General features: G+C 30.7%; 5 protein-coding genes across 5 annotated transcripts; 1 reads left to right on the forward strand and 4 right to left on the reverse strand.

The window, feature by feature from the left end:
* Window positions 1-54: 54 nt before the first annotated feature.
* On the forward strand, window positions 55-2,109 carry DIG1 (Dig1p; the record flags this gene model as incomplete). The annotated part of the gene is made up of 1 exon (XM_004177315.1): window positions 55-2,109. One exon carries the CDS (start codon window positions 55-57, stop codon window positions 2,107-2,109), a length of 2,055 nt encoding a protein of 684 aa, XP_004177363.1.
* A 495-nt stretch (window positions 2,110-2,604) lies between these two features.
* ARL3 (Arf family GTPase ARL3) lies at window positions 2,605-3,216 on the reverse strand (the record flags this gene model as incomplete). Its single annotated transcript, XM_004177316.1, has 1 exon — window positions 2,605-3,216. The coding sequence occupies one exon, from the start codon at window positions 3,214-3,216 to the stop codon at window positions 2,605-2,607; it is 612 nt and encodes a 203-aa protein (XP_004177364.1).
* A 311-nt stretch (window positions 3,217-3,527) lies between these two features.
* Window positions 3,528-4,509, reverse strand: OAZ1 (Oaz1p; the record flags this gene model as incomplete). Its single annotated transcript, XM_004177317.1, is given in 2 exon segments — window positions 3,528-4,247; window positions 4,249-4,509. Coding segments are annotated over 2 exon segments (981 nt in total).
* A 2,401-nt stretch (window positions 4,510-6,910) lies between these two features.
* TBLA0A00470 (uncharacterized protein) lies at window positions 6,911-8,500 on the reverse strand (the record flags this gene model as incomplete). Its single annotated transcript, XM_004177318.1, has 1 exon — window positions 6,911-8,500. One exon carries the CDS (start codon window positions 8,498-8,500, stop codon window positions 6,911-6,913), a length of 1,590 nt encoding a protein of 529 aa, XP_004177366.1.
* Window positions 8,501-9,342: 842 nt separating this feature from the next.
* TBLA0A00480 (glycosyltransferase family 15 protein) lies at window positions 9,343-10,815 on the reverse strand (the record flags this gene model as incomplete). The annotated part of the gene is made up of 1 exon (XM_004177319.1): window positions 9,343-10,815. The coding sequence occupies one exon, from the start codon at window positions 10,813-10,815 to the stop codon at window positions 9,343-9,345; it is 1,473 nt and encodes a 490-aa protein (XP_004177367.1).
* Window positions 10,816-12,218: the final 1,403 nt, after the last annotated feature.

Genomic DNA, 12,218 nt, shown 5'->3' on the forward strand with positions numbered 1-12,218 from the left:
TTATAACAACGATTGTTGCTCAGTTCTTATATATATATTTTTTTTTTTTTAATTATGGACAACAATATTACTTCGACAATTCCTAATAATATCGCTACTAAACCTCTTTCGAAAGATAATGAAGTTAAATCTGCCAATAAGAGTCCAATTTCTCCTTCATCAACCGAGTCAAAGTTTGATTTTATTTCCGATCTTAAGTCTAATCTTACTGCCGCTTCTATTGCCAAACCTAATTCGATTATTAATACCAAACTTGATCAAGTTGCATATTCCAATTCTATTTCACCTACTAATATAATGATGTCTACAGAAAAAGACACTATTTCTCACGATAAAGATTCAATCCATTCTTCATCCTCATCTTCTTCTTCTTCAGTAATTGATAAAGAACCTACTTCGATGGAACCAAATAAGATTGCTTCTTCCATTGAACTAACCACAGATTCTGAAACAACAAACAGACCTGATACAATTACAACTTCTGCTTCCAAACGTTCAATTGAAATGGAGAAAATTGGAATGTTATGTGTTTCTCCCGGTTTACAATTAAATAAGATGAATAATAAAATGTTATCGACTTTAAAATTATCAGAATCTATCGAAAAAAATCAAAAATTAACAATCTCAAGATTATCTCCAACCACTACTACTGGTATGATTATTCCTTCTAATTCAAGTCTTAATTCAACTCCTACAAATACCTCCAATAATAGTAGTTCTACAACATCTCCTGATACTGACAAACTTTCTACTAAAAACAATAATAATGGTAAAAAGAGGAAAAATTCAATGGATTATTTGTCAAATCATGAAGGTGTTTATTTGATTAACAAATCCTCTGTACCAACTTCAACTGCTGCAACACCAGTTACTGTAACATCAATTAACTCATCATCTTCATCCACATCTACTGCATCATCTTCATCTTCTTCATTTAAAAGATCTTTAAAGAGGAAAAAAATCCCATCTCCTTTGAATTTAAATAATAATTCAAATATGCATCCTTTCCACATGAATAATAATCCAACTACAATGCCTAATCCCATGGATTATCCTAGAAGTGCGCCTCCTAACACAACAATACATAATATTAATCCAAATTTAAACAAAATTAATTTGAAGAAACCTCGAGTACAATATATGGGGCGTGAAGAGCATCGTCAAATGATGAACATTCCTAGATTCCCATCTCAACAATATAATAATCCTTATTCACCACGTAATATTAATTATAGAATGAAACCACCATATCCTTATTCTTTTCAATCTTCATATTCTGACTTTATACCTGTACAAACTGGATCCCCATCTGTTTGCTATAATAATAATCAAATGATGCAACAACAATTGCAACAACAACAACAACAACAACAACAACAGTCGCATAATATGTATATGCAACTATCATACCCAAATATGTATTATAATCAACTACCTACTGCTTTGGCAGCTAATAATTATTCAAAAACAGCAATGACCCCATTTACAACCAATTATCATCCTCATACTCCGCAGTCCTTTTATCATAATAGATATCCAGCATTCAAACAACATAAAAATACTGTCATCTCGCAAGTTCAAAATTCAAAATCGCAATCAGTAAGTAATAAATACAATGGCAATATCAAAAATACCAATGATGGTAGTAGAAATAATAGTAGTAACACTACTAGTAGTAACACTAATAATAGTAGTAATAATGATGATAATGATGAGGATGAAGATCCTCAGTTGGCTTTAGAAGATGACGATATGGGAAAAGATGATGAAACTTCATATAATAATTCTACCACTCAAAAACAAACATTAAAGAAAAATTATTTGCAAACAAGTAGTACTGAAAATTCAAGTTCAAATACGTATAATCGTGATAATAATCTTGAAATTACTGCAAATAATTTAAATTTTGGTGAAATTCATATAAATGGTGATATATTTAGCTTCCAATTTTTAAAAAATTCAGCGTCTAATAATACTAAAAAACCATCGTCTAACAAGAATAATACTGGCAATGTTGGATTGAAAAATAATGCTTTAGATAAGAAAATGTTTATGAGCATATGTGATAAAATTTGGGATGAGTCATTGGTATTAAACAAAAAGAGATAGTCTGGCATAAATATATATATAGATATATATCAAATGAACTTGATTATTCATTGAATTATTATGCAACAATTTTATTTTTTTGTAAAATACATAATTGTGCTTATTATTTATTTTTATAGCTACACAGCTATTTATGTAAATGTTGTATAGAGATACCACTATTATGGACACTTTTGTTTGTTTTCTTTTTTATTAATACAAAATGCATGTTTTGATTAGATATTATAAAAAAAAATATTTCATATGTTCAATATAAAAAAATATATAGAACAATAATAATACATTAATATGGTACATTGAATATAGAAAAAAAAAAAAACAAAAAAAATTACATACCAAATAGATTGTTACCATAATAAGTGCAAAATCTTCCAATTTTATACTAGTGTAATGCATAAGTTGAATTGATCAGATAAAATTCATTGCCTTTTACTTTCTGACGACAATGCTACCATAATGTATTTATTATTTTTTTTTTCTTCTTCGAAAAGTAAATCATTTATATTGAGGGGGTCTATTAGCTTTGTTTCTAACTAATCTTGTTACTAACCATTCAGAAGCATCCTTTACACCTTCTCCAGTTAGGGCACTGACAGGTAATACTCTACTGTCTCTGGCACTTAGATGTTCTGCAATTTTATTAAAGATTTGTTTAATGTCTTGCAGTTCCATAGTGTCTTCTCTATCTTGTTTATTGGCCAACATCAGAATGGGTATCCCTTCAATATATTCATCCATTACAATTGTCTTTAATACATCACTACATTCATCGATTCTTGTTCTATCTGTGCTATCAACTAAAAATATAATTGCATGGCATTGTTTATAATATTCTGACCACATTGATCTTAACGATTCTTGGCCTCCCACATCCCAAAACTTTAAGATACAGTTAGATTTTGTTGTAGATTCCTTAATAGGTATTGTAGCAACATTTTGGCCAACGGTAGGTGTTATTTTATCCAGGTCTTTCGAAACTTGTGAGTATTCTTTTTTTAAAGTCTCCAGAAATGTTGTTTTCCCTGCATTATCCAAACCTAAAATCAATACTGAATATAATTCTCTTTGATTCCAATTCTGGTATAACCCTTGTATAAGATGAAACATTTTGTTTCTGATCTAATAATGAGACGTTTAGTTTTGTTTGTTTCCCCTTTTATGGTAGGAATATGTCGTTTCATTTATTATCATTAAAATTATTATATATTTTAAACTACAGGCGATCATCACTTTCCGAATTGGGCGAGAATTCTATTGACATATATTTTTATAAATGCAAATTAAAAAAAAAAAAAAAAAAAAAAAAAGAAAATATACGTAATTCAAATATGCAAAAGATATATAAATAAATATAATATCATGTAGTATAAAATGGGGTGGTTATATAGATGAGCAATATGTTAGGGAATTGTGAATGATTAACATTCAAATTCCAATATTATGAAATTTTCATCATTATAGGCCAAGGCATTATCATTATTGTTGGTATTGTTATGTATATTATTAGAGTTTTCGGGTGAAGATAACCAATTCAAATTGTTTTCATTAGGAATTAATTTCCCATTTATCCAATTTATATTTCTCAATAGAGTCATAATTAGATATTTATCCGAATTTCTATTAATATATAATCTCAAGAATTTCAAATTGTAATTTGATGAAGAAGTCAGTTCCAATAAGCATAGCAACCAATTTTTGAGGTTGTTAATGATGGAATTGAATGCAATTTGTTTATCATTACTTATTATAGGTAAAATGACATGATTATAAGTGGAATCGTATTTTGCGTATAATAAGGAGTCATTAAAATATTCCGGTAAATAAATTATTGAATAATTGAAACATGGATTTTTCCAACTTGTTGAACTATAGTTGAGCAGGCCTTTAATAGTTTGCAAATCCAATTTTTTATTATTAAGAAGAGAACCAATTTTGGAAACAGTATCTCTTTGGAATAATTTCATTATTTTTTGAGGGGAAACATTTATTGTATTTTCTGGATTAAAATGCTGACTATTGGAAAGAAATTGGCATTCAGTGTTTTGAATGATATCCCAATAATTTTGAATATGTTGGTCTAATTCAGTTGAATCAGTAACAGATCGATCATTATGGGGGGTGATGTCATCATGCATGTCACGCATGCCAATCGAGGAATCCAGAGGTGTTCAAAGAGTAAATAAAGAACTGATCATCATCGATATTATCAAGGCCATAACCATTATGGAGTCTCTTATTCTTATTTTTAATTAAATTTTGGATGGGGAAATTATAGGAAATACCCTTGATGTCGGAAGACGCAATTATTTCCTTCAAATATTCGTTAGATATTAATAAAGAATTGATTAATCTGCTTTCTTTTTTGTTGATATAATCTGATTTATAATTTTCTATGTCCATACTCTTTAGCAGCCTTGGTATATATATACGTGTATTGGGGTTAATTTTGTTTAGCTTTTGATTTTTATTACAAAATGATAAAAGTTGTAAAAGATACTAGATCTAGTTCTGGAGATCTCTTATATATATATATATATATATATATATATATATATAGATAAGTTAGTCAATATAGATTAGCATATGCAATTAACTTATCTTCCTGTACTGAAGTCATGGGTAAAACAAACACCTCTTTGGCTCATCAATTGCATAAGCGGAATTTGCCAGGATAAGTAAACTGCTAAACAAAATTCAGCGGCGGAAACCCGTCGGTCACATTCGTGGCGCATTAACTCACGTGAAAACGACACATATTCTAAGAAATGTTGCACACACTTATTCTTCATTATTAATGCATAGGTCGATTAGATATCATTAAAAATGCCTGATAGTTTAAGTGAGATATGAATGTTTTACAATCCATAATATTTCTTATTGTAAGAGTTATGCTACAATTGTGAGTCCTTTTTTGATCACAATTATATCTAATCACCTTAAATATAACATCGTCAAGAGGGAAATTAGTGCCTAGTCGAGAAGTATAGACAATGTCATCAAAATGATGCATTGTATATTCGGGTATATGATGCTCCATAGCTATAAAAATGGATTGGAACATCATATCATCTTTCGTAAAATTAAAAAGAAAAAAAAAGCCACTCATACAATCAAGCACAACACAATAGTGGAAGGAGATCTTCGTATGTGTATATTGGCAATTTCAAAATTAGACTAAAAATTGTAACTGTTATGGCCATTTTTTGAAATTTAAAAAAGGTCTTCCAAGTTATCTTTGTTCTTATATGAAAGGTTATCTTGGAAACAATTTTTAATAGTCGACCGTAAATTATTTATCGTGACAGGATATTCATGCATAGTGATTTTAAAATTATACTTTTTATTGTTATCCTCCGTCTATTGAAACTCCTGATAATTAACATCAAAATGCAATTTCGTAATAGGCTCTACTATCCAGTACCAATCATGCTACGCTAATAAGCCATGCCTCTTGAAAATACCTCTTTGATAGTGACACATATGTCTCAAAGACTCTGAATCACCATAAACAATTATATTTTCTCCCATTTGTAGCATTTCTTACTTTTTGAATAGATTTCCTTAGTAAATATCTCGTTATTTAAGAATATATATTTTTTCTATTGAATTTCTCCATATGGTTCTGAATTGTTTCGACTATTTAATCTACATCTTAAATTTTTTTTAAATAATATTAGCATGAGACCTTTATATTTTGTGCTTTATTGTCCATTATACAAATGACTTTACACCATAGTATTATTGAAATTTGAATTACTTGAGTTAGGCTTGTCATTATTCCTACTACTCTCTTCATTGAATCTATATTATCATCTGATAAACCTGGTAAATAGAACATAAGTACCAATAGAACTTGGTACAAATTTTTCTAACTTGCTGCATTATTACGAGAACTAGTATAATAATTGAAATGTACAATAGTTATGGTTTCAAAAATGAGAAAAAATAAAATTAATCTTCGAGTTCTCTTTTCAAAAGTAAAAATATTTTACTATTAGGCAATGTGTAAGTTAATTGTTTGCCTGAACAGGTGAAATAAATGAGGAAGCTTAATTTCTATAATTTCTTTATTTGCAATAGAGATCGACTATTATAATCAGCAAGTCAAGTATTGCATAGCTCAACTAAAGTACAAGGATTTAGGGGGATATCCTGACAAGAGAGTAATATAATGATACATTTTTTATAATTATGTTTCTAATAAAAGCATAAGACATAGAAATAGTTCCTACTACGTGTTCTTGATTTTTTAAAAAGTTAAATAGGATATTTCCCGATTTAGAAAACGTAATATCTAAGTTATTAATTCTTTGTCTCCTATTTGACCTTTATTGTGATTTTATTTTAACTAGAAGTATGTACACGCAATATTATTATCAGCTCTATGAAGATTTAAAAAATGTAAGATATGATAGGCTATAGATAACTACTGTGAAGTATATGGGGTGTCAATAGCTAAACTCCGGGGTTGAACTTTTTAGTCAAGCCTAGTTAAAAAAACAAAAAAAAAACTGACGCAAGATTGTTAATCAGTTATTGACTATTATCTGTGATGATTTTCAAACAATCTGTTTAAAGAATTGTAAGATTTTATAAAATGATGTTTTAAATCAATGTATCGTAAAATTAGCAGATCAATTAGTATATTGATCTAAAGTTATATATTGTCTTGTCTTGTATTTTAAACAAATATATATGGTCCATTATCCACAAAATATAAAGCGTCTTATGAACAATGAATAAGTGCCCATATTATTTGCACACTTTAAGTTCCATATTCAACTTTCCTAAAAAAAAAGTCTTACCATTTCCCCACATTACGTCGCCAATTGATAGGTTTCTCAATTCCTTGAGCTGCATAAAATTCTTGGCCACAAGCATAGTCATGGAAGGTGAAATCCTTATCTTGATCACAATCACATTTATTGCTCTTGTAAATCTTATCCTCAATTGGACAACTGTTGTATGGTGGGTGATGGTAGCCTATGTCTTTAAAGTGGTGGATTTTTTCCTTGGGTAAAAACATAGATGCTGCAATGGAATGAATTGGAGCGTCACCCCATCTTTCATAGAAAAACCCACCTTCACGGTCTAAAAAATCAAAGAAATGACGATATGCAGGTGATCTCCAAAGATGAAGGTTGGCAACTTCAAAATTTGACCAGAAATGACATAAGTTATATGTAACACCTCCATCATTGCTAATGAATTTTTTTAGATTATATTCATTCTTATATGAAGGGTTAGCTCTAAAAAATTTTTTTACTGAAGTCCATAAACTTGATACAGTTGCTTCAAATTCATGAATAGATAAAGTGAATCCATACATCTTGTCATTATCCTGCATCCACTGGAAAACATCATAAGAGACCTCACAGTGTAGATTTGTTTCCGGCTCCACTCTCCAATACCAATCATAGTCATCTAATAATTCATGTCTCCAAAAGAACCCACTTTGGTAACGGCACATGTGTCTATAAGACTCAGAATCACCATATATGACATCCATCTCAGTTAATTTTTGTCTACCTTGAGCAGCTTTATCTTGATCAATCCAATGTGGGTAAGACCAGTGTTCCTTGGGAATTGTACCAAAAATCATTTTAATAGATGGAGCTGTCTTTTGTAAAACCTCCTTAACTGATGTATCAAATTCCTCATCATTTAAAAATATCCATGGATATTCAAACTTGTCATTAAATTTTCTTTGGAAATTCATAATTGTTCTAACCATATCATCAGCATCTTCATTCCTTAAGAGTGTTAGAAATGTAGCTCTAGGTTTTGCACCAGGTTTACCCGAATACTGTCTAATATATTCCATTGTATCGTTGAATTTTGGATCTGTATTATATTTACCTATGCTTGTAAATGGAGTAAGTTCTCTCATGGCATCCATATCCTCTTTGTTGTCGTCCTTCTCTGAATTAATATTAACATTTTTTGAATCTTGTCTATTAGTATTTTTTTTCTTGTCTTTATTAGAAGAAAATTGTAAATTAACTAAATCTCTTAGAATTTCTTGATTTTGTTCTTCTTCTTTTATTGGATCTTTATGTATTTTTCTCTGCTCCTGTAGATATTTTTCATGTTCCATCATTTGATGTTGTTGTTCTAGTTCTTGTTGGTATTTCAACTGTTTTAATTTCTCCACTTGTGCAAGATGTTCTAAATTCTCTTCGTGAATTTCCTTTAGACGAGGAGACTTCAAAAATGAAGCCAAGTGATCTGGGTCATTGCTTAAATAATCTGGAGCAGAAAGTATAGTCTTTGAATTAGTTTCAGAATCAGGGAAATATAAGAAGAAAAGTAAGAGGAATGCTACAGAAACAAATAAGAAAAACCTTAATAATCTTTTACTCATAAATAGAGATAGTCTATTAGACATCATTTCTATAGAGTTAAAATATATTAATTGGTTCTTGTTCAAATTGGAAGAATTAGGTATTTGGATTGTTTAAAAAAATAAAAAATAAAAAATAAGGTGTTAAGGATAAGGATTATAAAAAAAAAATAGGATGTGTATTTTAATTTACTACGAAGATCACTGCAAGTCAAGGCAAGGATTAATGGCTAGTGATAAAAAAAACATTCATATTGCATGGTAATAATAAGAAAGAAAGAAGGCCCTAATAGTAAATTGGAGATATGTTGAAAGCAGGAAATTGTTAATATATTAAATATGTAAACGTTGTCCTTATGTTTGCTATATCAGTTAATAATTAAGAAGAAATTTCTTCGCCAAATTGATATTGCCTAGTTAGTTATTTAAATTCCTAATTAGTGTCTTTTTCCTTTAGCTAAAAATCTAATTTAGAGAGAAAACTATTAATTGCGAGTATAGATTAAAGCCGAGCTTAATAATCATATATCATGACTACATAGGTATATATAAATTATTAAATGCAATATTTTAATAGTGAAAGAAACTTTAAAACAGAAAAAAACCAAAAAAAATCACAGAAAACGCAGAAGATAAATAAATACATAAGAATGTGATTTTAACTAAATATTACACGAACTGGGCGGTTTATAAAAGTGTGAGAATGTATAATAGTTAAAACGCATAATATTAGGAAATTATTAGTATTATTAAAACATAGTATTATTATTATTATTATTGTTATTATTATTATTTTTGAATCCTTTTCTTTTTTTTATATTTTTATTTTTTTTTTGGTATCGTTGAAAATATTTTATAACTAAATTAAGGTTTCATTAGTTGTTACTAGGTTAACTACGGGCACGTTCCCAATTTGAAGGTTTTTCAAAACCTTGAGCTGCGTAATATTCTTTACCACAAGCATAATCTTGGAAAGTAAAATCATTATTTTGATCACAATCACAATTGTTGGATCTGAACAATTCGTCATCAATTGGACAATTGTTATAAGGAGGATGCCAGTAACCAATTTCCTTTAAGAAATGGATGCTATCCTTTGGTAGGAATAAGGAAGCAGCAATAGAATGTACTGGAGCATCACCCCATCTTTCGTAAAAGAACCCACCTGCGCGATCTAAAGTATCGAAGTAATGTCTATAAGCTGGGGATCTCCATAGGTGTAAATTGGCAATTTCGAAATTGGACCAATAATGGCATAAGTTATAAGAATCACCTTGATCATGAGAAACAAATTTCATCAAGTTATCCTTATTCAAATAAGAAGGATTTTCTTTAAAGAATTTTTTAGTTTGATCCCATAAAGTTGGAATAGTAGCTAAATATTCATGGATAGTAATTGTAAAACCATACATCTTGTTGTTATCTTGCATCCATTGGAAAACATCGTAGTTAACGTCACAATGTAAGTTGGTATCTGGTTCTACTCTCCAATACCAATCATAGTCATCCAATAATTCATGTCTCCAAAAGAACCCACTTTGGTAACGGCACATGTGTCTATAAGATTCGGAATCACCATAGATGATACCATCTTCACCCATCTTCTTTCTACAAGCAGCAGCAGTATCTTGGTTGATCCAAGTTGGGTATGACCAATGATCAGTAGGGACAAGACCAAATTTAACGTCAATACCTGGTAAGGCTTCTATTAGTTTTGATTTAGTATCTTCGGTAAATTCTTCGTCGTTTAAGAAGATCCATGGGTAAGGGTATTTTGAGATAAATCTTTCACGGTAACTCTTAATGGTATTAACCATACCATGAACTTCAGAATTTCTCACTAGAGAGACCATACAGGCCTTAACTTTTTCACCTGGCTTACCGGAGAACTTCTTGATATATTCCATAGTATCATTATAAATAGTATCAGTTTCATATTTACCAATAGAACTTTCTGGTGTGATTTTTCTCATCTTGGCCATATCTTCCTTGGAAACAACTGGGGCAGCTGGGGCAGCAGCAGATGCAGCAGGTTGCATTGGGACAGGAACATCAGCAGGAGCAGCCGCATTAGCACCAGCTTCTTGCTGTTTTTGGAAGTCTTGATGTTGAGCAACTTGGGCTTGTTCCAAGATATCTTGACCTGGCTTCATCTTGGAGTCTTCTCCAAATGAAGAATCAGCGGCTTCTTGTTGTCTAAATTGCTCTTGATCAACTAATCCTTCAATCTTTTTATCTTCAGCCACAACAGGGACATTATTGTTTGGAGTACCGAAATACGAGGCAAACTGAGTTTGACCATTAGCTAACGAATTTGATACATACTCCGATAATGATTCGTTAGAGGTTTGTTTATGATGCATCATTAGCATGAAACATACTGTTAAGGAAGCAAAGATTGAGAATCTGAGCAATCTCTTACTTAAGAAGACTGCCATAATGGAAAAAAAAAACGATGGATATACAGCCAAATAAATAAACAAAAAAAAAGGTTTGAATATAAGGATCAGGTATATACGTCAGAGAGCTTTCTTTTTTTTTTTTATATATTCTTAATAAACGATACAGAAGAGTAGTTTACGGATCTGTTTGAAGTGCATATATATATAGAATAAGAATATTATAGTATGAGAATTATATAAAATCTTGGAGAGATGCTTAATGAACGAAAAATTTTGGAAAAAACATTCAAAATAAGGACAAATGATTAATAGGGAATTTTCTCTCTTTTTTTGTTTTTTTGTTTTTTGTTTTTTTCAACACCTGTCACTTGTGAAATATGGTTCAATTAACCAACTTTGTTGTAGACAAACGCGTTCTAGTAGTAAAACGCCGTGGTCCTTGAGAGAAAAAAAGGGCCACCCCAACAGGCAATACACCCGGACATTTCTAGTGAATGTTGCAAAAATTTTTGGACTTCGGCCCACTGGGGCACTGTCTGAACAGCACATTCACGTGATTAAGATAAGGGTTTACCCGGCGGATCATTGGCACTTTCAGGGTTTATAGTGAGAACAGCTCTGGGTTGTGATGAATACTATTTTGGAAAAAAAAAAGTGGCAATCAATTCATAGGTATTCAATAAGCCTATCTATATACTGGATTCGCCCACAAATCAGGCTATTCATCAAAACAAGAAATAAAATACCATTCAATATAATTAAGGCAAGATATTTGAAAAAGAAAAAAAATACTTAGACTACTAATTGTGGCAATGAGATTGTAAATCTGGGAAGTGGCATTGCAAGCGTTGCATTGCAAGCGTGGGATTTTAATCGTGGGAATGAAGAAGCTTCGTGTGGACTATTTCTTTACAGCGAGGCATTTTCAATAGCGGGGTCTTTTTTTTACATAGCGGGGTCTATTTTTCTTTTAAAAAAAAAGCGGGGCCCATTGTGCGGGGTAGCAGATCGCTAGCTGTTTCGGTAAATAGTCCCAATACGGAAGCATCCCAGAATAGACACATTCCTGAAACGGAAACTGCATATGCCGTTGATTTTCAAACATTCTTCAGACAAACAGTTTTTGGCAGTTCCAACTAAAGGGGGAAATGAAGATGTCAAAATAAATCAGTTCTAAGCCTATTGTGATTCTTATTAATATTATGCTTAACAAAACCTCTTTTAAACTATCCATAGATATTGCAAGATACTTCTCCTATTTTAACCGACACCATTAATTTAATTCTATAAATAATTTCTCAACACAAACTGGTTCTGCGACCTATTCTTAGCCAAGACCATTGCCATACCTTGCTGGCATGTGC

Source organism: Henningerozyma blattae, chromosome 1 (genome assembly GCF_000315915.1).
Source record: "Henningerozyma blattae CBS 6284 chromosome 1, complete genome".
Taxonomy (NCBI): Eukaryota; Fungi; Ascomycota; class Saccharomycetes; order Saccharomycetales; family Saccharomycetaceae; genus Henningerozyma; species Henningerozyma blattae.